Source organism: Stegodyphus dumicola, chromosome 12, assembly GCF_044657685.1.
Source record: "Stegodyphus dumicola isolate Sdum_Otavi_A_Nest chromosome 12, ASM4465768v1".
Lineage (NCBI taxonomy): Eukaryota > Metazoa > Arthropoda > Arachnida > Araneae > Eresidae > Stegodyphus > Stegodyphus dumicola.
In genome coordinates this window covers 54,514,319-54,541,078 of record NC_140779.1, presented here as the reverse complement: position 1 = coordinate 54,541,078, position 26,760 = coordinate 54,514,319, and the positions used below count along the sequence as shown (strand labels likewise).

The 26,760-nt window shown below is 34.4% G+C and overlaps 1 protein-coding gene across 2 annotated transcripts in view; it reads left to right on the top strand.

Annotated features, from left to right (window-relative positions):
- Gnptab (N-acetylglucosamine-1-phosphate transferase subunits alpha and beta) overlaps positions 1-26,760 on the top strand; it is a 116,284-nt gene that overhangs the window by 44,487 nt on the left and 45,037 nt on the right. For both annotated transcript variants that reach the window (XM_085827727.1, XM_085827726.1), the window contains exons 11-14: positions 2,296-2,351; positions 2,848-2,962; positions 11,636-11,841; positions 12,831-12,949. In XM_085827727.1, coding sequence (XP_085683853.1) covers positions 2,296-2,351; positions 2,848-2,962; positions 11,636-11,841; positions 12,831-12,949 — 496 coding nt within the window. The remainder of the gene's footprint in view (positions 1-2,295; positions 2,352-2,847; positions 2,963-11,635; positions 11,842-12,830; positions 12,950-26,760) is intronic.

Below are 26,760 nucleotides of genomic sequence, written 5' to 3'. Positions count from 1 at the left end.
GAAAGCTCATCATTTATATTATCACAAGTTTTGGCACTTGGGCATATTTTTTTTTCATCAAATTGTTTTGAGGCGTTCTGGCGAATTTGCTCTTGAGGGGAACTTTATTCCACTTATAAGTTTCCTTTTCTTCTTTCAGAAAGTTTCCTGCAACTTTCTTTTTTTTGTAAATTGTTTTTACAAAAGAGTCCTCATATTTTAAATCACTCGTGTCATTTTCAACATCACTAAAATCGTCATTTGTTGGGGAAGTTGAGTTGAGGAAGGAAAATGAGGATGTTTAGAAACATTTCCCTCAATTTCTTAGTCACTTTTATGATCAGAATGTTCGATGACTTCCGATTCATCGACATCAGATGCGTTATCCAAATTGTCGGAGTCTTCTTTCAACCGAGACTTCTTCTAAAATGCGCAGATAATCTTCAGGAGGTACAATATTCTTTCTGCGCATACTTGGAGGAGCGGCATACTGCATTCGCCTACGCGACATGTTCACAATAACTGCTTTCGGAAGGAAGGCGAAAACCACACTAACCAGAAATACCAGATGCATTGCACTTATGGAATGTTTCTAGGAGGGTAGAGAAAGGGAGGAAGCTCAGGAAGGAGTTGTCTAAAAATTACAGCCCAAAAGATGGCATTGGCGTACTCTGTACGCCGGCTCCTCCATTGCAGGGTTAAAAAGGAGATAGACCTAACTATGTAACACTTCTAAAAAGATTCAGAGATGGCTGCATATCCACTGTAACTATTTATGACCTCAAACAGCTATAGGTATTGGTTTGGTGTAGCTGCAGATTCATATCTATCCTATTCATATTTCTGAGAGGATTTAATAGATATAGATAATTCATATCATTTATATTGTTTGAATGTGGACAAATTATAGGTCTAGAATGATGTGGCTTTTTGTCTGCTATATGATGACGTCTATTGGGTTTGCACAATCGTTAAAGATTATAGTGGGAATATTTCAAAGAGGAGGTGTCTATAGATTGTGCAAGAAGTGAAATTACTGTACCTGAAAAGAATGGCAAACACTCTAAGAAGGGTAACATTGTAGTCAATAACTTCCAAACTTAATGATTTCATTGGCCGCTTGTACGCTATACTTCATAATCTGGTATTCTGTAGGATTTTGTAGTCTCTATTAATACTGTTATTTAAACTGCAGCCCATGAAAATATCCCTACTGGGCAAGAGAACATTATTACTGGATTGTGGATGGCTAACTTTGTGACATATTTACATTTGTTTCAAGCTAACAAGCACATTGTGTGTGCAGAAGATACTGTATGAAGTTATAGATCTTTATTCTCATGAAGGTATTAAATTAAGAAAGCTTGTTATATTTCAGCAATAGTGTAGAATATTCTGAAGGATCATTAATGTAACTGGAATCTTCTTTGACAAGAGTAATATGTGCTGAGTATACTACAGATCATATATTATATCTCTTTATGAATGTTATGTTTCCTAATGTTATGATTTGTAACTAGCAGAATAATGCAGTTCTCTTCCACCATGTGTGGATAACACAAAAGTATATCATTGAGAAATTTGCTGTGTTTTAGGTACCTCATACGCCCTCTTGATATCTGAATTTTAATCATGTTGAACTCTTTTTTTGAATACTATGGAGATCTCACTAAATACCTCTCAGCAACTTGTAACAAACTGGCCTGTATTATGGACAGCCATAGAACATGGTTTGCATAATATACCATTGTAATGACTCCATCTCAATTTGCATCATTGATCAATTTGGAACATAAATTATAGGAATTAGAATTGTGAAACACCAAATATATAATTTAACCATATAGAGAAAGCAAAGAACAAGGATTGTGTGCAATTGGGACAAGTATGTGATTGTAACATTTGGAGATATGTATTTGAAAGTATATGCATAGTATGGAAATTGTTTGTATAATATACACATATAGGCCTACCAACAACTGAACGGTGAAGTTGCTGAGCACTGGTAGATACACCAAGTTACGAATCTCGGCTGCATCGGCATTTTTGTGGCTTTTTCTATGGATAATATGATAGGATATATATGCCATAGATATGAGCCAGTTTCCTTTAGGAAATCATCCTTAAAGGCATTCATCCTTTTTGGCAGATAGCCTTCATGTGCTTTGCCATAATTAAATAAACCAAACCATGTATATGTGTATACCATAGATTAAATGTTTTAATAATTAAGAGTATGTGATTTGGACATATTTTATGCTTGTCTCAAATTTCAGTCTTAATGCATTATGCATTATAAGTATTTTTTCTATCTAGATTACTGCAATGAAGATTGTGCTGATACTTGGCTAGCAGATAGATACTGTGATAGGGTAATTTAAAAAATTTTCGTCTTTTTTTATCATTAGTTGTATAGAATTCACAATTTATCACAATTAAATATTCATTAATGTAATAACCATTAGATAATATTTATGGTATATGCAGGATTTCATTAGTATGTAATTAGAATACAGTACAGGAGTATTTCAGTTTATCATTTCATTGCTTTTATGTCATCATTTATTTTTATCAGTTTTTAAATTTGTATTCATCACATTTTCAAGCCTTTCTGAGCACTCTGAAATATGAATTAAACTGAAGACTGTAAGTCAGGTTTCTTATGTGTAAATTAATTTTTCCTTTCATCATTTCTGTTGTTAGTGCAACTTTAGATTTAAATGTATAGGGAAATTCATAAGCAATTAAGTTATTAGTTATAAAATGGATGCACTTAGAAGTCAGTCCTTGAATATCATGAAACTTTTTTGTGCATGTTATGTATTACATTCATGTTTTCAAATTGAGTTTTAAATGTATTAAATACAGGCTTGTAATGTCCAAGCTTGTGGTTTTGATGCTGGAGACTGTGGGTTGGAAAATTTTCATAAAATTCCTGAATTAGTTCTTTCAAAAGACCAGACACAATATTATCTTCCTGAAGGTGAGTTACAGTTTGGATTATGTTATTTTATCACACATTTTTATCCTTTATTAAAAACTGCAATTATTGTTGTTTTTTAAGTTTTTTTCAAAATATGATTTTTCAGATCTTTGTATTTTCTCCATATGATAAAAATCATTGTACTGGGAGAAAGGATAATTTTCATTAGCATAAAAGAAAAAAAATTCTATTAAATAATTATGTATATGTATATATTATATGTGTGTGTAAGATAAAAAAATGTAAAACACAAATTACTAACTTTAATTTGGCTACATCCCCCTTCCTGGAATCTAAAATAAGTTACCTGAAAAACTAACCTGCATTATGTCATCTGCAATGCCATAACCTTTTGTCCAATTGCCATTCAGAACTTAAAATTCAACACTATATATCAAATCTATATACAACTTTGTTGAAACATGCAGTAACCTTTCTACTCTCTCTTACCATGCTAGCACATGTCTCATTGCTTCTCTGTATTACCTATTGTCTCGAATCGTGATAAACTGTATATAAAATTGTGGGATGAATAGTGAAGTGATCTATAGTTCACATCTACAGTGAAGTGAAGGAGAATATGTGTTATAAGAAATTATTCATCAAGAAATAAAATTATCTGTCTTGTCATCTACAACATTATTTCATCTAGTCAGATAGGATCTTATAAGTGCTGGTGCACAGATGGAAAAGCCATCTATAAAGTGTGTGAACAACAAAGATTGGAGCTTTGAAATTATGACTAATTTTATTTTATTCTGCTTCCATATAAAACATCACTCTTGATCTGTTCAATATCAAGAAGTGAAAAAATTCAACACTTCAAAAATTGATCCAACCTAGTGTTTAAATTAAAAAGGATTTAATGAGCGTTTTTAAGGATTAAGGGTGGATGGGGGTACAAACATTCCAAATTGTTTCAACTACGCATTCCCAGTAGCTTTGAATGTTGTTAGTCTGTGTTTAAAAATTAGCTTAAATTTTGTGTGTGATAAATTTAATGTTTATCCATAATGGAATTTTATAATTATTTTCTTTCAATCATATGTTAAATTAAAATCACTACAGTGAAACAAAATTCAAATAGTGCTATGGATTTTAAAATTTCACACCAAATATTTTATGAATAAAGTGTTTAATGAGTGTAGCTAGAAATATAATCGTATTGAAATATTAAATATGTAATGGTGCTTCCTTTATTATATTGGAATTTGAAACTGTAATACTATTTTAGGAAAATTATTAAAATTTCATAGTATCAAAAGATTTTAATTGTCATGATTATATTTTTTGAATGAAGTAACAAATTTTAAGTTATTTTAATTATATTTAGTTAAGGATTTTAAGTTAGATAATTATATTTTTGAATTCATGTTAAAAATTGTGATTTAATATTAAGAATTTTGGAATTAATGTGAAAATGTGGTAATAAAAAAAATAATCAAATAATTTCGAATATGTGTATAGAAAATGATATAAAATTGTGTTTTGAGTATAATATAGAATATATTCAATATTTTAATAGTTAATATTGTTGTAAGAAATAGAGAAGTATGAAAAATTTAAGAAATTGAATGATTATGGTAGGTTATGTGAGCAATGTAATTAAAAAGTAAAATTAATTTGAAATTATATAATAAATATAAGTAATTAATAATTGTATAACGCAGCATTGATAAATAATTGTACATAAAGTTAGAGTATGTTGAGGGATTACTGGTTAAAAAACCGAGACATGTTTTTACCTCTGTCTAATTGTTCCTTTTATCTTCCTCATACAGTATAAAATTTGGAGGTTCTCAAATTTTAAGAAAATGCAATTTTATTTTTCATTTCTTCTTATTATCATTCTTCTTCTTTTTTTATATTCTTAATATTAAATCAAAATTTTTAACATAAATTCAAAAACATAATTATTCATAACTTTCCCTAAAGATAATAAACTAAATATTTGTTACTTCATTCAATAAACATAACTATTGAAAAGTAAGTCTTTTAAGACCACAAAATTCTAATTACGTTCATAAAATAGCATTAAATTTTTAAAATCCAATATAATAAGGAAACAGCATTGCACATTTAGTATTTCAAAATAATAATAATACACTGGTATGCAAAAATTAAGGACGAAGTTGAAAAATTAGCATATCAGCTGAATGAAGAGGCAGAGCGAACAGAAAGATCAATCAGGAGATTAAGTAAGGTGATGTACGGTAGCACATGCGCAGATATGCAGGTAGACGTAATGGGGGAGTGTCTGAGTAGTATAAAGCATGTTGTCGGTGTAAGATCAGTATTTCTGGCAAAGAGATTGAATGCCGTATAGCAGTTAAAATCACACCGAGTTGCTGCCTCAGCGAGAAATGGCGAATAATCAATCTGTTGGACGACATCTGGATGCCTTTACCCGAGGTCGAATCATTGGGAAGTTGGAGGAAGGCCGCAGTGTGACAAGTGTGGCTGCAGAGTTCGGAATTGCTCACAGCATCGTTTCACTACTTTGGAGACAATTTCAAACTATAGGAACAGCTATCTGGGGGTTTAGTGGTGGTCGTCCACGAGAAACCACATCCGCAGATGACCGGTATATTGCCTTACAGGCCAGAAGAAACAGGCAGCAGACAGAGGGAGAAATCGCTAGACACACGACACAGGCGACTGGACGACCGATATCGCGTTTTACCGTGGCCAGAAGACTGCATAGTGGTGGTCTGTTTGCACGACGCCCTGTACGGTGCGTACCTCTAACGCTTGCCCATCGGAGAAAGCGTTCTCTGTGGTGCCGGGAACACCGGAATTGGAGAGACAATGAATGGGGATGAGTACTCTTTACAGATGAGAGCAGATTTAGTCTGAGTAGCGATTCTCATCGCATACACATCTGGAGAGAGCGGGGAAGGCGCAATCATCCCTCGAACATCATTGAAAGGGAAAGGTATGGAGGTGGCAGTGTTCTTATTTGGGGAGGCATCATGCTTGGTAGTCGTACAGACCTTCACATCTTCGACGCAGGTTCAGTCAACGGGACCCGCTATTGTAACGAGATTCTTCTTCCATATGTGCGTCTTTTTAGAGGCGCTATGGGTCCGCAGTTCCTTTTCATGGACGACAATGCACCATGTCATCGCACAGTAGCTGCCGAACAGCTCTTAGAGAGTGAGGATATTGAACGTATGGATTGGCCAGCACGATCTCCAGATCTCAATCCCATCGAGCATGTATGGGATTTTCTAGGCAGACGCTTGGCAGCTCGTACCTTACCACCAGTAATGATTCTGGAGCTTCGATTGGCACTGCAAGACAAATGGGCAGCAATGCCTCAACAACTCATTGACACCCTCATTTTCCGCATGGGCAGATGCTGTGAAACCTGCCTAGCCAGTCAGGGGAGATCATATCCCCTATTAAAGACCGGATGTTTCTTGCTGGACACCCATCACAGGGATGTTTCGGCCTTCAGTCGCATTGCGCTCCATGCTACTTTTTCAATAAAGCTTCTTTTTATCCCTCTGATTTCTCTTTTAGTAAGTGTTGCTTACATTACTTATGTCCTTACGTATTGGGGATCTTACGGTATTAAATGTGTTGATTTGGAAAACTTTTGTACAAAGTTATATTGAAAAAACCGTCTCGTCCTTAATTTTTGCACACCAGTGTAATTAACAATTACTATGTGATTATATTTCTAGCTGTTGAAAATAGAGAAAATAGATGGGACTGCTTTGCAGCAGAATGAATGTAAACAAAAAGAGTCTGAGTTCAGAGAATGTATTTTTAGGCAAATGTTATGTAATGTAAAAATAAGAAGAGAAACACATATTGATTCATTATGCAATTTCTGTGAATGTTGGTCCACCTAATAATAAGAAAAATGTGAATATATATGTAAAACAGTATAATAAATGTCAACAATAAAGAATCATCTGGATGCTGTGTCTTTACTGGATTGACCACCTTGTTTTAATTTCTGTACTAATATGGTGCATCGGCGGGAAGTTATTCGATTTGTAAAAAACCAAGAATTGCAAACTTCAGATGGATGGAAACTAATCATTAATTAATATTAAAACTTCAGATGGATGGAACCAAATCACACTCTAAAACTTAGGCAAGAACATGAATTTTATTAAATTTTTAAAGTATTTAATTTGAATTTTTATAATTTGCAGTCAGGTACATTTATGTATTAATGTGAAATATTGACAGAACTAGATAGTTTCTAAACTGTTAAAGGAAAGTTTAGCCAAGAAAGATACGGATGAATAATGCAAATTGTATGAATTGTTTTTAGATGGAAAAAATAGTGTGAGAGAATTAGAAGAGAATTCATTCTGTAACTGATATGAATTCGTTGGAATCGGATGTAGTTATTTCTGAGGAATATTAGAAAAACTGTTCTCGAGCTACAGTGCTGAACAATTGCTAAAGGTGGACAATACTATCAACCATAGCAGCTACAAAATGAAAGGAAGCAAACTATAGAAAATATGAATAAGTGTGAGATACTGTAAGAAGAGGTTTGCATATGCAAATTTTCATTTCTTTGCCTTTTTATGACATGATAGCACCAAAGACGTAGAACATTTAACATATGTGGACAGCTGTTGTACTAATTGGAAGTTTTATCGCAAAAATGTAACTGTTGATCTTTAAAATTTCAATATGTCTTCATGATATCACTTAGATGATTTTATGCGTGGCTTTATCATTGAAAAGATCGAAGAAGGGTAGAAAGTAACAGATGTTGCCAAGGAGTTCAGCATCACCCAAAGAGTTGTTTCACAATTGTGCAATTCATTTAAAACAACTGAAATGTGTAGCCAGTCTCACAAGGGAGGTCGTGTTACATGTATGTATTGCAGAAGGTCAGAGAAATTGACCTATAGGCAAATAGAAACTGAGGCACCACAGCTAGGTGTGGAAGGGATATTTTGCTGTCATAGGACAACAAATTTCCTGAAAAACTGTAGCTGGATGTTTGGGAGAAGAATGACTATATACTCACAGAACTGTTGTGTGGTCCTTTTGTCGAAATAGCAATATACCCCCTGTTTGCAGTAGTGTCACAAGCATTTCAGTTGCACTGAACAAGACTGGGCTTGTGTGCTATTTTCAGAAGAGAGTAGGTTCAGTCTGGTATCAAATTGTAGATGCCACCTGATCTGGCATGATAGTGGTGTCAGTTATGATCTGAGATATCTGAGTATCTGAGATGCAGTATTATGGTATGCCCTGGCATCATGATCAATGGCCACATTCCCCTACATGTGGTTACATTCGGGACTATGAACGGGTAACAATATATTGATGAAGTTCTGCTGCCTCATATTTCCCTTTTCTGTGGCATTTTCAGTGACAAATTTCTTTTTATGGACTACAGCGCATCATGCTATCGAACCCTTGCTGTTCGGTATTGAATAGACAGCAAAAATATTCAACACCTTGTATGGCCAGAACATTCTGTAACTCTAAATCCCAATAAAAATGTTTGTGATACTCTGGGAAGGTGATTTGCTTGTCAAAAATATCCTCCAGTGAACAAGAACATGCTCATCCAGGCAATGATAGAGAAGTGTGATCAATTGCCATGTTTATTAGTCGCGCCATGCATCGCATAAACTCGATGTACAAGTTCAACCGCTGGGTGCCACATGAGCTGACTCAAGCAGATAAGAACAGATATGTTCAGGCCTGTACTCTGTTCAAATATCAACTCAACAGAATTCTAGACCAAATCGTCACTTGTGATGAAAAGTGAATTTACGTCAACAACACAGGTGGAAAAGGGGGTTAATCTGCCCCCATTGTCAGCATCGTCGAGTGCAATTTTACTAATAAAAAGATCATGCTTTGCATCTGGTGGGATTGCAATATTCACAAAAAGTACTTGGAAAAAGGTAAAACCCTCAACAGTAAGGTGTACAGCCAGATACTAGTCCGTGTTGATGCCGCTATCAAGGAAAAACGTTGAATTGAGTTCCAGTGCAAAAAGGTAATTTTCTATCAAGATAATACAAAACCACATGTCTGCATTTACCAGCTGGACTCTGTATGGACTTAAATGAGATCTCTTGCCACACTCACCGTATAGCCTTGACATCACTCCCTCAGACTTCTACTTTTTTCACACCTGCAGCTACATGTTGCTAGTGCTATCTTCCATTCCGCATAGGACATTTGAAGTGAGGTTGATCTGTTTTTAGACACACAGAAATTAAGTTTCTGGGCCAAAGACTTTGAAAAACTACCAAAACTTTGGAAGAAAATGATAGATTTGTTGTGGTGATTACTACTTGCACTAGAGGCACTACTTCCATCTTTTTTTTTTTTTTTTTTTCGAACTTCATTAAGAAAGTTTTAACTTTCTTAATAAAAGTTTTTTTGCCGAAAACTTTTGTTACAACCAGATATTTAAAATTTCTTTAGTTTGGGGATAGCAAGGAAGAATATAAAGTTTTAAGATTAAATGTGTTCCATTCGGTTTTTTTTGTTGTCTAGTGATTTTAGCAATAATGATAAAATTTTATATTGAAAATATTGAAAATATAAAAGCACAAATCCTGAAAGTTATGAAATATTAGATTCCTCATTGTATGTAGATGATTTGTATTATTGAAGAGGCATGTCGATTATCCTCAGACACTGCTAAGATTTTTTAAAACGTTAAGATGAAGCTTAGAAAATTAAGGTCAAATTCTGAAACACTTAATTCCTGGTGGATTGAAAAGGGTTATAGTTTAGAATAGCTAACGCTTCAAAATTTTGGGGCATGATCTGGAGTCTCAAAATAGACAAGATTAAGCTGAACTGTGATTTTTTAAGAAAATTATCAGATGACTGTACTGAGGGAAAAAAAAAAAAAAAAAAAAAAAAAAAAAAAAAAAAAAAACTGTTCTCCAAATCATGGCCAGAGTTTATGAGTGTTTTAACCCTTCTAGAGGAAAGTAAAAATCATATCATTTTTATATTATAAGTTATATTTGAACATTAGGTGTGTGAACTGGGATGATACCTTCCCATTAGAAATAATTAAGGACTGAATTCACTGGCGAGTTGAATTAGAGGTGCTGAAAAAATTTTCTCTTCCAAGAAAATATTTTGATAGTTGTGAAAAACTTAATGTTAGTCTCCATGTATTTGCTAACTCTAGCCCTAAAGCGTTGCTCTCAAGTTGCAAAAAATCTGGAAGTGTATTCAACTTCTGTGTGCACAAAATTTCTTTTCCTTCCACTGTATAATATGGAGAAATAATGTTGAAAAAGGAACATGGTGAGTAGGGTTCTGGGACAGGCATTTTAGAACAATCAAAACTTGTTTAAGAAAAATAGTTGCGCATTCTTGTCTCTCATAGAATGAGCTAGCAAGAGTTTTCTTTGAAATTGAAACCGTAATTAATAATTCAAGGCCTATAACAGGGTTGGCCAAACTTCATGTCAGTAAGAGCTGCACATTTGAATTCAGGAATGTTCGAGAGCCTCATCTAAATTTTCTAAAAGCTATAAGTTCATATTTACATTATTATAGAAGTAGTGGAGGAGGTTTTAAATAGAAAGAAATCCCTGATAACTTTGTAAAAAGAGTCTAAACTAATTAATTACTTCCTTTTGGACACTGAATAGTTTTAGTTTACCATATTTCATACATATATTTTATATGCATGAACCGCACAAATTGCCTGTGTGAGCCGTATCAGGCTTGCAAGTCGCACTTTGGCCACCCCTGGCCTATAACATACAACAGAGCCTTCACTGCTAACTCCTGCTCATTTCGTAATTGGTAAACGTTTACTTCCTATTCCAGTTACAAGAGTATCCAGAGAAGACCTGATTGGTTCTTTAAGGTCTCTGAATTTATGTCCACCTACCAAAGTGTCTAGTCAGTCTTTGTATATGATAACCATTTGCCTGGGAATTTGTGGACAAGAGGTGAGACAATAAAAACCTATCCTGGCAGAGATGGTTAGGTTCCCTCCTAGCTCATAAAAACTCAAACAGGTAACTTAGAGAGACCAGTGCAATTGCTGCACAACTTTGAAGTGTACTATTATTAGTAAAGAACAGCTGTGTAATAGTTTGGTTTTGTGTTGTGTATACATCATTTTCTGAGTTATTAATTGTTGGTAAATGTTATTTTTAGGTTGTGTGATTATTGTGAATTTTCATTTCAGTATAATTGATTCATGTTTCTTACTTAGTAATTAACTTTATAAGTTGATTTAATGTGTTTATTAAAGAAAAGATCTGACTGAAAAACGGTTCGTACTCAGTATTTATAGTAGCAATTACGTAATAGACTAGCAAATTCTAGAAGGTACTGGTCTAGGGGAAAGATCCTGAATTGCAGAAAGTTAATTAAAGGTTGTGTGTTCGCCATCATATTTTCTTATATTATATATATATATATATATCTTCATTAAGCAGTCAAGGTTTTTATTTAACTTCATTTTATATTGCATTGAATGGTGATGTACAATTGCAGTTTTTGTTCTTATTGATAATGATTTAAAAATATCATTATCTGTCAAGTGTGTTTCAGAGGATTTTGTTGTCATATAGGATTTTATTGTAAAAATGTTTCATTCTCTAGTAATTACTGTGTACAGATTTATAAATTCAGTGTATTCAAGCCTATATTTTGTGACATGCTGTTTATTTATTTTATTTAATTTTTTAGGTGAATTTGTTGGATATTTCAATTTAACACAGTTTTTAAAGCAGAATTATTCCATAACAGGAGGGTTTTATGAAGAACATCCTGTTATTCGTACATTAGCAATATCTCTTAAGTATTCTGTGATAGGAATAGTTCTACATCCAGATCATAATGCAACTAATTTAACTATTACTCTGAAAGGAGAATTCCATGAAAAACCTTTTGATGTAAGTTTTAGTATACATTTTTCCTTTAGTCTTTTAATTCAATATCAAAAAAGATTTTCTTTAATTAAATAATATTTTTAAATATTTAAGTATAATTGAGAGTATATTAGTAATTTGCTCCCTCTGTTCTGTTAATTTCTTTGCATTACAAATGTATGTAATTAATGTGTGAGTAAAAATACAGCTGTAGATTTAATTTTTTTTTCTGCTTTTAAATTCAATTAGGAAAATATTAACTTCTTTTCCTTTTTTTATTGTAAAGTTTAGATTTAGTTATGAATATTTTAGGGAAGGGGGTATAATAATAAAAACTTTTGGTGCATATTCACTTGAAACTTTTATTTTAAAATAGAATTCAGTTGTAAATGTTTTCATTGCATAAATGGCATGATCATTTACTCTTTGAGTAGCAAGTTGCCTCGCTAGTGACTGAGTGGTTGAGAATGATGAATACTGGTAGTTTGACTTGAGTTTGAATCAAGATGAACAGCTAACTACATGGTTGTTTTTGTATTTTTCCCATCTTTGCCATGAATATAAAACAGTTTTTTTAGAAGTCCTCCATGAAAGCATCTATCTCCTTAGGCAGACAGTCATCATGTGCTTTACCGTAGCCAGGTAACCTAACGTAAACTGAGTAGCAAGTCATTTTGCATCTAATCATAAAGAACATAATAAAGTAATAAAGTATTTTAAATTATGGTAATTAGTTAAATTCATATAATTATTGATGTTTATTTTCATAACCTTCCATTCATTAGCATATGTAAATTATTAAAGAATGTAAAAAAGCAAAGTATTTTAAATAAAAATGGGATATATATAAGATAGTATATGTAAAATAATAAATAATGTGATATGCAAGATGATAAATTTCTTGTCCGAGATAAAAGCAATCATGCTGCTCAAAATATTAATGAATGTTCGCTGTAAAAGAGACTTGATTTTTGATTCTTTGGCCAATCATTTTTCATATTTCGTTCAAATAGAAAATATTACATCTCCATGTTGTGACAAAGCCTTTAGTTGTGCCAAAAAAGAGTAGTGTTCAAGTGACATATCAGACAGAAGAAACTTTCAGCTTTGAGGAATTTCAAGATAGCATAAAGTATGTAAATCTTTATTTAGAAAATTTGAATTATGTGTGGTGTATAATGCTAGAGAGCTGTAGTTTTGCTTTCTCTGTGTAAATAGTGATTTTTTAAAAAATTCTGCACACTAAATTTTTGATTTTTATATATGTATGTATATATATATATATATATATATGTATATATATATATATATATATATATACATATGTATATATATATATATATATATACATATGTATATATATATATATATATACATATGTATATATATATATATATATACATATGTATATATATATATATATACATATGTATATATATATATATATACATATGTATATATATGTATATATATATACATATATATATATATGTATACACACATAGAAAGTAGCAAGAGAACATGAATTAGAGAGACCTTAGTGGTCAAGAATTTTGCACATTGAGCTGCAAAATGTTTTAATTTTATAAGTAAGAGGAATGTTTAAAAGCTAATGCTAAAAAATACATTTGACAGTATAGTTCCATAGCAAAAATGTAAAATCATGTAACAATTAGAAACAATATTAAAGTAAAAAAAGCTACAGTAGACTCCCGATTATCCATGCCTGCCGCACAAAGTTTTTTTTTTTTTTTTTTACAAGCAAAGAAAATAAAAATGTTCACGAAACTGAGCGAAACGTTAAATTTGCTAACATTGTGCTTATTTATAGCAAAAATACCCCAGGCCTTCTCAGAACCTTCCCCTCTGATGAGTAAGTGATTTCTTACTAACCCTTGCAGTGCGCGCTCCACCCCCCTCTCTCGTCTTAATTTTACTGACAGGTCCATTTCCTCCCATTCGCCATTGTTAGTTTAAGCCTGATGGTGTTTGCAAACCAGTCAAAGTTAATTTTTTATCTTTTATTGTGTTCAGTGTTTGTGTTTTTTGGTTTTGTTTTGTTTTTTCGTTACCGATTTGAAATGTCAGGAAAACGAAAGAAGGTTGTGTTGACGATTGCACAAAAACTAGAATTAATTTCCAAAGTAGCAAACGGCGCTACAAGGCAGCAGATGGAATTGGATTACGGAATCGCAGAAACAACAGTGCGTGACATTCTAAAACAAAAAACAAACTGGTGAACTTTGCATCAATGTCGGACAGTCCTTTTGCAATGAAAATGCGTAAAACTATGCAGGGAACTATGAAAACACCTTTGATGAGCTAGACACTGCATTGATAGAGTGGTTAGCTCAAGTTCGAAAAGAGGGTACCCCTGTAAATGGTCTTATCATTGGGGCAAAGGCAAAAACCTTTTTTGAGTTGTTAGGCCTGAAAGGAAATTTTGATGCATCTTCTGGCTGGTTGACTCATTTTAAGCAGCGACATGGAATTCGAGAAATTGGACTTCATGGGGAGAAACTTAGTGGTGACCAACAAGCAGCCGACGATTTCCACCATTGATTTGAAGAATTTGTTTTTAAAGAAGAGCTATCTTTTGAACAAATTTACAATGCCTACAAATCGGGACTTTTGTGGAAATGTCTTCCCACTCTCACTTTAGCATTTGAAAGTGAAAGTAAAGCGGTGGGTCATAAAAGCAGCAAGGAAAGGATCACTATCATGTCTTGCAGTAATGCTACCGGTGGACATAAACTTAGACTTGTTGTCATTGGAAAGTAAAAAAAAAAAAAAAAAAAAAACGAGATCTCTCTAAGGCACAATGATAGAAAATTTGCCCATTGATTACTTTAACCAAAAAAAAAAAAAAAAAAAAAAAAAAAAAGAATGGATGAACCGAAACCTTTTTCAGTAATGGTTCAAAAAAATCTTTGTTCTTCAAGTGCGTAAACATCTTAAATTGAAAAACCTGCCTGAAAAAGCTGTGCTATTGATCGACAACACACCTTCTCACTCAGCAACAAGCCTGCTAAAGTCTTCTGATGGACAAATTTTTGCAAAGTTTCTCCCCCCAAACATTACTGCGCTAATCCAACCCATGGACCAAGGAGTGATTGCAACAATGAAGAGAACATACCAAACCAAGCTGCTAATGACCAAAATTGAAGAAGGTTATGATCAGAAAGAGTTTTGGAAACACTACACAATCTTGGACCAGGGTTGCCACGCTACCTGGAAAACCGGGAGAACCGGGAAAAGTCAGGGAATTCGAAAATTGACCAAAATATTCAGGGAAAAGTCAGGGAATTTAAGTATTTTTGTCAAAATCTGGAAAAGTCAGGGAAGTTCATACAACGATCCCGCCAAAAAAAGCAATTTTTGCGCCGACGTCGGAAGAGGTAACTTTTTTGGCAAATTATGTATCATGTGAGTGTCATTCGGGTAGCTGGCATAGAGCCAATTTTCGCAGCTTCAATTTGATTGTCTTTTAAAAAGGCAAAGCAACTTTCCCGCAACTTTTGGTTTCCAGTATTCTCGAGAATCGCATGTGCAGTGCATGAACTAAAGAAAGTACCTGTTCTCGTATAAAACAAAATGGGTTTAATCCTAGTATACGGTACTATGGAGGTTAGAATCAAAGAATATGTATTGTAAAGAAGGAAAACCTCTCTGCAACAGACGTGGCTGTGGCTCCGTTCCATCATAGAGGGAAACAGCTGTGCATGTCTGATATATCTGTCATCAAAGCTTGAAACCGGTGTCGAAGTTCGAAGGTCACGTTATCAAGAGTTCATAAAATGAATATCGTTTAAAATTTCTTTAACCAATTGCGCTAAAAAGACATGCCACGCACGTCAAGATGCTTTTGTCTCAAACCGCGAGCGACGTGAACACCACGTCGATAAGCATTTATCGCAAAAATGAAAATAACGTGGTGCACATGTCGCCTAACAACGAGATTGTTTATTTCTCGAGTTACAGCTCTGGATTGCACTCGCAGATGCGGAGCGGCGTAAATGAGACACTTTACCGCTTGTTATATAGTAGCGCACGGCACCGCAACCGTGTAGTTTAGTCTTAGCGCAAGTGGTTAAACTCTAAAGGAAAAGAAAATATTTTTTGGCGCAAGTAAATTAATTCATGGATTAGTTATTTTCAGAGAAAAAAAAAAAACTTCTAAAATCCGTTTTTAAAATTATTGCGAAAAATCCAAGAAGAAACGTCCTTTGATAAAACGTTTCTTCTTGGATTTTTCGCAATAATTTAAAAACAGATTTTTGTAGTTTTCTTTTTGTCAAAGAGCATTTCTTCTTAACACGTGTTTCTCAATTTCCTGTACACATCGCGGAGAGGGAAATTCTGATCGCCAGGTTCCGTCGCCAAATACCTTGGCAAATTTTCCCTCCGCATTCTAGCGGCGTAATAGCATTTTACTTGTATGGAACCTTTTCTTCTTTACATAGACGTTCTTTGGTTAGAATAAGAATGGGATTTGGCGACATCTTGATGCGCAGTAAATGGGTCATTTTGATCTTGGCGACAATTTAGCATTGCGTTGTGATTTATAAGGACTGGATTAGCCTCGTGTTGAACTGGTGATGATCATGAGTAATAATTAAATAAAACATACATTTGTTATCCAATATATATATCTTAAATTTTATTAAGTTTCTTAAGTGGAAAACTAAACAAAATTATCAAACAAAGTATACCAAGAATAATTAAGAATAAATGTCCTCTGGGATTTATTGAATAATTAAGTGAATTTGCTACACAATACAAGTAATACCATAATTAATTTACCTCTTAGCACAGCCAACGTACATTACGCGGATAGACTGGAATTTTCTTGAAACACACCTGGAAAAGTCAGGGAATTTCATTCTCCTGTTTGAGTGGCAACCCTGTTGGACAGCATCTACGATATTGCATCTGCATGGGACTCAGTGAAATCGTCAACCCTCATAAAATCATGGAGAAAACTCATGCCTAATGTTGAAGCCAACAACAACTCTTTGAGTTGTGAGGAAGAGAATGAAGATGTAGACACGCCCACGCCAACTCTTGCTGATATGATGAAAACAGTTCCGGGTGGTGAGAACGTCGATGCTGAAAACATTAACGAGTGGTTGGAGTGTGACGTCAATGAACCTGGCTTCGAACGCTTGACAGATAACGAAATTGTGAAGAAAGCAAGGGTAGAGACCGAAAATGAAGGAGAGTGAAGTGAAGGCGAAGAAGAGCCCACTGTGCAGATGCGAAACACTCACGAAGCGGCTTTGCAACAAGTTGACGGACTGATGAGCTATTTGGAAGAACAAGACGACACAGAGTTGGCCGAGAAACTTATGCTACGAAAAATGCAATCTCGGATCAAGAGAAAATGCTTCCAAAGCAAGAAGAAAACACAAATGACTGATTTCTTCAAAAAGGTGTAGTTTTACAGTTATGCTTTTGTAATTACATAATACATTACAGTATTAAAACAGTACATATTTATTAATTTTTCTGTATATTCTTGCGCCTCTCGTAAGTACAAAGCACTTTTCTGTTTTCATTAACAAAATGTATTTTAGGTTAGTTTTAAGTGATATACTAAAATATTAAGCATTAGTTAAACATTTCCTGCTGTTTATTTCACATTTTATTGTACAAAAAACGATTTTTCAAAGTTGGAATGACTGTTTTCTCTTGTGCTATATCCGTTTTTAGCTTTTTTCAGATTATCCACGTTTTTTGTTATCGGCGGCGGCCGCGCCGTCCAATTCCGCGGATAATTGCAAGTGTACTGTATCTCGTAAGAACTAAATGTAAAAATTACGAATCAGGATGACTTCAAAATCAAAAAGGGTGAGAAAAAATTAAGAAATTTTAATGCACAAATAATTTTAAAAAGAACTCTTGTAAAAATTAAATACATTTCAAATACACAGTAAATATGTACCAAAAAATTGAAATTAATGGTAAATAGCTCAACTCAATGTTTGAGTCGGATTTATCAAGGGAAAAGCAGCTCAACACCCGAATTAAGTGAATACCTATAGTGCATTTTGTCAAATGATAATAATTGAGACTATAAACGTAATTTCATTAATAGAATAAGTTAAGATTCTCCTTGCCTGCCATTGCAATTAGAGCTTGAATAGTGTCATAGCGACACACTGGGCTGAAGTCAATATTCATCGTCTTCGTAGTCAATATTCACTGCCTGGGTGTACCCTTTTGCTACTAAATGGGCCTTGAATCTCTCGATTGAGCCATCGGGATTTATCTTCACTCTGTAAATCCAGCGATTGTTAAGGATTTTATGTCTGTTAGGTGGCTCAACAAGTTGCCATGTTCCATGTTTGGCATGCGAAGCCATTTCTTCATCCGTGGCTTATTTCCAATTGGCGTATTCAGGAGATTTCGTTGCTTCGTCATATGTTTTAAGTTCTTCCAACTTCAGAAGGACACGTCGTAGTCAATAAATCTGACTGGTTGTTGGATAGTTGAATGGTCTCGCAATGTATGCGAGGTCATCTGTGTTGGTTCATTTTCATCAGTGCACAGATCACCAACTCCCTGTGTGTCTGCATCATTGTGTGCATCTTCCAAAATAAACTTCATACCGCTTGATAGACCGGTGTTAGATGCTAATTTTGAAGGTTGGAAAGTAATGCTGATTTGCTGTTCATTGAACACTACATTGGCACTTTTTATCGTATCATTCCTTGATGGTATGAAAATGTGATAACCATTGTCATCAGAATAACCAACAAATAGCCCTTTATAGCCTTGTCATCTAATTTACCTCTATTGACATTTGGTACATGTACAAATGCAGCTCATCCAAAAACTCAAATTCTGTTGATTGCCGGCTTGCGTCCAAACCATTCCTCAAACATTTTCCTGTAGTCTTACTAGGTCCGGTTTGATTGAGAACGCAGAGAGCTTTAGATGCTGCTTCTGCCTATAGGAACTGTGGTAGGCCTGAACCCTTGATCATAGGGCAAACTGCATTCATTATTGTATGATTCTCTCTTTCAACCAATTTGTTTTGTTTTGGTGTATATAGCGTAGTGATTCGCAGCTTGATGTTTGCATCATCAGTCAGTTTCACCAATTTATCATTGTCAAATTCACGACCACCGTCTGTGACCAGTTCTCTTACATTTATATCATCTTTGTTGGTTTGAACAAGAAACTGCTTGATTTTATCCACAGCCTCGTCTTTATGTCTCAGAAATTCTACGTATCAAAACTTAGAGTAATCGTCCTTAATCACTAACATGTATTTCTTTCCATCTCTTGATAAGACTGGCGATTTGAGTAAGTCTGTATGTATAATCTGACCAGACTTTTGTGTTTTGAATCATTTTGGTTTAAATGTTCATCGACTTTGTTTACCATACGCACATGGCTCACAAAATAGTCCACCGTCATTAAAATCTATACCATTTTGGTGCAAGTACTGTTTCACGTACTGTATTCCTTGATGCCCAATCGTCGATGCCAAAGTGATAATGGCAATTTTGTCATCGTCTTCATTGCAGTCTCAGGAAAAGAAGTTGTCAACCAAGTAGGCTGCAGCAGCAGAACCCCCTTGTGGCTTGACTGGTTTTGCACATATTATATATAAATGACAAATCATATCATTTGAATCAACAAAGTTCAAGATTCCTCGCTTCATTGCCTTTGAGGCTGATAACAAATTTTTGCCATTTTTCTGGTGTGTACAGTACATCAGTGAGCTCAATAGATTTTTGTACGTTTCCAACTGTTACGCACATGTCAGTATGCAAAGTGTAATATAATGTCCCCACAGCCATATGCTGGTATTGTCTGTTTGTTACCGACTGTGATTTCTGCTTGTTTGTTAAAGTGACGGTACGTCTTGAAATACTTGGCTGAATTTGTAATGTGTGCTGTAGCTCCATCGTCTTAAAGCCACACATTTTGGCCACAATCATCTTCTTGACAAGCAAATGCACTGTATTGAGTATTTGCAAAGAAGGTCTCTGTTTTGCCATTCATCGTGGTTGGCATGTAACGAAAATCTGGGCAAAATTTACCAATATGCCTGGGTTTATTACAACGAAAACAGATGCCATTGAAAACTTTCACACCATCACTGGTCTTACTAAGTCTGTTCATCGTTTTGGCATTATTTGTTGTCAAGGGTTGGGATTGGCTGACCATCTGAGGTTTCTTACCACCTTTCTTCCATTTCTTTCCACTGTGTTTTGCACTATAATTAATATTTGCCACAAATGTTATCGTACTTTCGTTTTTAAGCTCTTGATTTCTTCTTTGCAGCCGCATGTTGATCTGTTCGATCAGTTTTTCAGGTGACTTTTCCATCTTTGGCATTGAGTCCCACTGTGATTTGAACTTGATATATTTGTCATCAGGAAGAGTAGATAAGATTCGTGGCGCTAGCAAGTTTTACGGCAACTTTCCTTTGCCGCTCAACTCTTGCTCATGTTGAAGATCCACCCACAGTGTATGTAAACGTACGAGTCATTGCATTACACTTTCGTCTTTATCGATCTGAAAAGTGAAAAACTGTTGCAAAAGAGTTTCCAATTTCATGCTTGACACCTTCTCAAAATTATTTAATAACTCATTTCATATTGCTAGTGCAGAATTACCATGCACATGGATCAAATTTAACGCATTCGGTGATACATTTGTGCGAATGATCACAGCAGCTTTCACATTCGCCTTTGCATACACTTTTGCGGTTTCATTGTACTCGTGTATCATTTTTTCATTCACGCTTTCTGCCGGAGCTTTTAGCTCGATAAGGGAATTATCAAAGATGCCTGCACAATCGTTGAGCACAAATAGTTTATTTGAAATTTCCAATCAGTCCAGTTGGATAAACGTTCCAATTTGGTACATTGAAAAAAATTTTAGCTTCCATATTAATTATTCATTATTCAGGAAATATGCAGGAAAAAAAAAAAAAAAAAAAAAAAAGAGGCTATCAGTACACTGTAGCATCTACCTACACACTGTTCAGGTGGAAGTATTGAAATTCAAAACGAAAGTAAAAAAAAAAAAAAATCCATGATTCAAATACGTCAACATAGCCATCGTTAATTTATTTACACAGTTAAATGTCACTAAAACCCATAAACTGTTTTAAATTAGTGATGGCTAATTGAATTTTTTAACTTTATTAACAAAAAAAAGTAAAGAGAACTTACACACATCTTATTGTTTACATGACAATTTTTAGAATGACGAAAATAATAGTGATGCCAGATGCATAAAACATACCAAAACAGTAAAACAATGATGCCGCTGAAACTGCACATAATATCAATCAAATGCTCGATTCTCAACATATATATATAAAAAGGAAATCTCTCTTCTTTTGTTTTTCTTGTATATGTGCTTGTATATCTATAAAACCTCAGTGGTAAAGGTTTGTATTGTGACCATAAAAAAGTTCAAGTTGGACTAACTGGAAAGTTCAAGTAACGAGAATATTTTAGAATTTTAGAAAAAAAGTTTCTCCACAACTTAAATACACTCATGTCCATAAATTAAGGATAATTCAGAGTCACGCAGAAATTGAACTCTTAAATAAATATATTACCTGTAAAATCACTAGACACATCTTCAAGAATCATATGCAAACTTCAGGAAGTACCCAGATGACACCGATGGTACGTCACAATGACGAGAGTGCAAGAGAGTAATATATAAGGAATACAGGTAAAAAAGTAAAATTGTTCGCAACGCTTTATAAGCATTTCAGTACAATAACAGAATAGTTATGACACAAAGGATGCATTTGGATGATTTTTTACGTGGTAGAACTATCGGCCGTCTGGAATGTGGGCGTACCCAACTGGAAGTATCAGACAAACTCGGAATTGCCCAGAGTGCCATCTCCAGGCTTTGGCAACGATTCCAAGATGTTGGTAATGTGAGTAGATGTTACAGCACGGGTCGCCTCAGAGTTACAACGCCGAATGAGGACCGGTATTTGGCAGTTACTGACAAAAGAAACAGGCAGAACACAGCCTCAGATCTGTCTCGTCAGCTCTCTTCAGCCACTGGTATGACAATTTCGAGACCGTGTACAGACGCTTAGGGCAGATTGGTTCTATATGCTCGTAGACCTGTAAGATGCGTTCCAATTACTGCAACTCACTGTCGCCTAGGGTTAGTCTGGAGTAGAGAGCATGCATTGTGGACACCGCAACAGTGGGCTTGTGTGATGTTTTCTGACAAGTACAGATTTAGCTTACGGCCTGATTCTCGCCGGACTTTCATATGGACAGCTCGAGGTGCCCGTTACCACCAAGAAAACATCATTGAACGACACTGTTACGGTGGTGCAGGAGTGCTCGTTTGGGGTGGAAGTATTCTGGGTTCCAGAACTGACCTGCATGTTCAAATTGGAACCATGATAAGCCAAATCTATCGGGACGTCATTCTGGAACAACATGTATGTTTGTTTCGGGGCGCCATGGGCGCACAATTTGTTTTATGGATGACAACACCTGACCTCACCGTGCAAACATCTTAAGTGAATGCCTTCATTCGGAGGATATCACCCATATGGACTGCCCAACATTCTCTACGGATTTAAATCCAGTAGAATACGTCTGGGACATGCTTGGCCGACAAGTTGCAGCCCATCAACCTCCTCCTACATGTCCACTGGAGATTCGGAGAACATTGCTTTTTGAGTGGTGTAATATCCCCCAAGATCAGAACGATAATTTGATACTCAGCATGCCTAGGCATTGTATGGACTGTATTGCATCGTCTGGGAGACATACAATGTATTAACAATCATATGAACCATGTAATATTGGTTTATTGTATAAATAGTTTTTTTTTTTTTTTGTTGTAATTTGCTCTAGGTAGAAAAAATCGCTAATTTTTTTTTAATTATATCAAACATATAGCATCTTATTTTTGCTCTTTACCTTTTGTTTAATAAATAATATTTACAAATAAGTCAAATTTGTTTTGCTTATAACTCTTCCTTTGCCTGGTTTTGCATTATCCTTAATTTATGGACATGAGTGTAAATAAGACATTTATAATACCATTATAGAGCTTGTTGTATTATTAGCATGTATATTGTCCCCAAATAGTGTGGTTCAGTGCCAAAAATGGATAAGCATGGTGTCACAACACAGTCATAAGAATTTTCCTTGGTTTTATACAAACCAAATTAATTCATGATAAGCTAGTTTAATTTTTGTAAAGATATTCTTTTTCTCATTGCATTTCGAGAAAATTATTAATATTTGTAGCCTGCTTTTCATGAGATAGCATGTAGTAGGGTAGTTTGTAAGTTATGGTGTCCTGACATCAAGAAAGACATGTTGTGTGACTTTAATTGAAAGCGACCGAAAAATGGTGATGTAGCATGAAAAAACTGCAATAAACGATTTAAGTTTTTATGTGATGTATACACTGATGAGCCAAATCATTATGACCATCCCCATATTTTTCTCTGAATTTGTCTGGATGATGCGGAGAGCATGTGATTAAGTGGATATGGTATTTAACTGTTACTGGAGAAGGTAAGAAATCATTCTTGCATTTACTTTTGCAAGTGATGAGAAAGTTTGCTGATTTAAGTGAATTTGATAGAGGGCAGATTATAATGACCCGAAGACTCAGAATGATTATCTTCAAAACTGCGCTATTGGTAGGTTGTTCATGATCTGCTGTGTTTAGTTTTATATAAAGTGGATAAATGATGTTGAAAACAGAAGTAGACACCAAGGTGTTGGATGTACATGCATCATCAAACAAAAAAGGCATTGGAGACAGTCCTGCTTAGTACAGCAAAATTAGCACCACACAGTGACTCAGCTAATAGCCCAATACAGTGCTGGTTCAAGTGCAAGTGTTTTGGAACACACATTTCAGCGGACACTGTTGGATATGGGGCTGTGCAGCAGACATCTCATTTGTGTGCCTCTGTTGACCAAGCGTCATTGACAAGTGCAACTACAGTGAGCCAGAAGCATCAAGATTGGACTATGGAGATATGGAAGACAGTTGCCTGGTCGGATGAATCATCACGTCGATGGTCGTTTCAGGGTACGCCATCTTCCAGGTGAACAGTTGCTCCCCCCCCTTATATATCAGAGCATATACAGGCTAGTGGTGGTGATATTATGCTTTGGAGAACATTCTTATGGGCAGCTTTGGGACCCTTAGTTGTGGTAGAACAAACTTTGAAAGCTATAGACTATCTGAACATAATTACAAATCACACCCTTACATGGTATCTATCATCCCAACCAGAAATGATATCTTCCAGTAGGACAACACCCCATGTCACAAGGCTCGAATTGTGTTGGAGTGATTTGAGGAGTATAAGGATGAATTCCAGTTAATATCCTGGCCACCTAACTCACTGGATTTTAACCCAACAGAGGACATTTGAGCAGCTTGAATTTGCATGACTGATGCTTAGACATTTGGTACAACTTGTCTCCAGTCATCTACTAAGAACTTGTGCCATCAATGCCATGGTAAGTGTCAGGCCAAAGGTCATGCAACATGTTACTGAGTATGTGGTCACAATGTTTTGGCTCTTCAGTGTATAAAATTTATATCTGTTTATGTAAATAACAATTTTTTCGCTTAAATTTGTGCTGCAATGATTGATGCAAGTTTGGCAACTTCTCTGGCTAACTTTCATGTATGGTGGGATCTCATAATAAGATAAGATACTTTACTTTCACGTTTAAGACCTATGAAATACATTGGCTTTCATGCTTGAAATGCATATCTTCCCCGCAAAAATCTTATATAATTTTAAATGTAGGCTTCTAATATTCTATTTAGTAATAAAAAAGAGGACTATTGGGAGAACTTTAAAGCAGAAATTTATTCCATTCATTTGGCTTTTCTGCTGCGAATTCCAATTTTCATTTACTTGACTATCTGCAGTATTCGCATATCCAGATTTTGGCATTTCCCAAGCTTTCCAGATAGCCAAGCTTTTACCACATATATGCATTTGAAAAACTGGTTTTTTCATTTCCTTATACTTGATTCTAATTTTTCTGTGTAAGAAACAGTCTTGTTCAGATTTATGTAATTTTATTGTTTATGATTGGAAATAAATATTTAAATGTATGATTCATAGTTTAGCTTAGCCAGAAAATTATGAAATTTGGATGTTTGATTAATACCCAGTCCAATTATTTATATAAATTTCTTGATTAATGTGAAATTGCTTTGTCTTAACTAATTAAGGAAAAAAATGAAAGCTGTATGCCTAGCTCATTTTAATTTTGATTGAGAGCACTGTGGTGGTAATTAGGTATGAAATAATTTCCAGCTTTTTAGTGACCTGTTATATTTCATATAACATGAAAAATATTGATAAAAAATTTAAAAATTGTTAACATAATCTGCTTTATATGCTTAATGTGTTAGAGAGGTTTCTTATTTAATATTCAGTACTATTTGATTTTCATGGCTTCCGTGATAAATCGCCGAATTATGTAAAAACGGTAGCCAAACAAAGGGCAACCATAAACACTTTCACTTTTGATTTCAACTTTCCGAATTTGAGGGATAAATATTCAGTACAATAATATACCACAAATAAATCCAACAATAAACAATAAATACAATAGCAAATAATAAAAATATACAATAACAATATAAATGTAATAATAAGCAGCAAAATAGTCGAAATTGATGAGAGTTTGTTCATATGGCGAAAAAACAATGCTAGCAGGGTACTTCTACAATAGTGCATATTCAGTGGCTTATGCTGTAAAAGGGGCAAGTGCTTTGTTCAGGTTCCAAATCAAGAAGTAAGCACACTGATATCAAGAATTGTAGACCACCTAGTTGAAGGGTTGACAATATATTCAAATTGTTCGTTAGCATATAAAACAGAAAAGCTTGAAAAGACTGGTTACAGATATTTAATTGTGAAGCACACATTTCATTCTGTTGATTCAACAATGGTTGCTCGCACCCAAAATGTGGGAAGATTGTCGGGCTCCGTTATATGGTGAAATGAAAAGGAAAGAGGTATGACTCGACATATATTTAACATTTTGCACCCATTACACACATTTTCTCTACATTTGGTACCGTTAACATCCACATCACAACAACCATCTACAGTCTTATCTTTTGGAATTCATGTGGTGGAAATCCTGTGGGAAAGATAAGTTTTTTTATGTCATATTAAAAGCAGTTGGGAGATATGGCAGATTGGCAAAAATCTTGGTTCTATTTTGGTAATGGAGGCTGTGAAAGCAAGTAGTAGTAGAACTAATACAGTACAAAGTCCGAAATCTGGACTCGTCAGGACTTCAGCGATTCTGAATTTGGGATTTTTACGGATAATAGATCATCAATTTAAATTTAATGTAAAATTTTTATTTTGTAAGATGGCATGCAGAAATTATACAATTAGAAATATGAAATCATAATTTATGAAATAAAGAACAATAATGATCTAAAGGGTATCAACATTTACAAAAAAAAAAAAAAAAAAAAAAAAAAAAAGGGCTTAATAGTTATTTGTTTGCTTTATTAAACATTTCTTTCAATGTAAGTTGTTTAAGTTGCTTCCATAAAAAATTCAAAAAGTTAATTTTTGTTATGTCATATACAGTTGACTTTCCAATGCCATGCTCGTTCCATAATTTTGAGACGAATATGCCTTAATCCATTTTTTGAAGCAATTCCACTTTTTGTTTAATGGACATCAAAACATGATTTCACTTTGTAGATCCTTTGGCAGCTCCAGAACTGGAAACTCTTTTCTATATAATCGAAAGTTAAGCTTAATTTTTATAAAATTGCTGTAATAATAACAGTCTGCAAAAAATAATAAGCTGGATTAAATTAGAAGATTAAGGAACAGCACAGTCTACTACATTAACTGAAATGCCTTAATCAGTTAAGATAATTTTAACCTAGCTTAATAGCGTCCGTTAT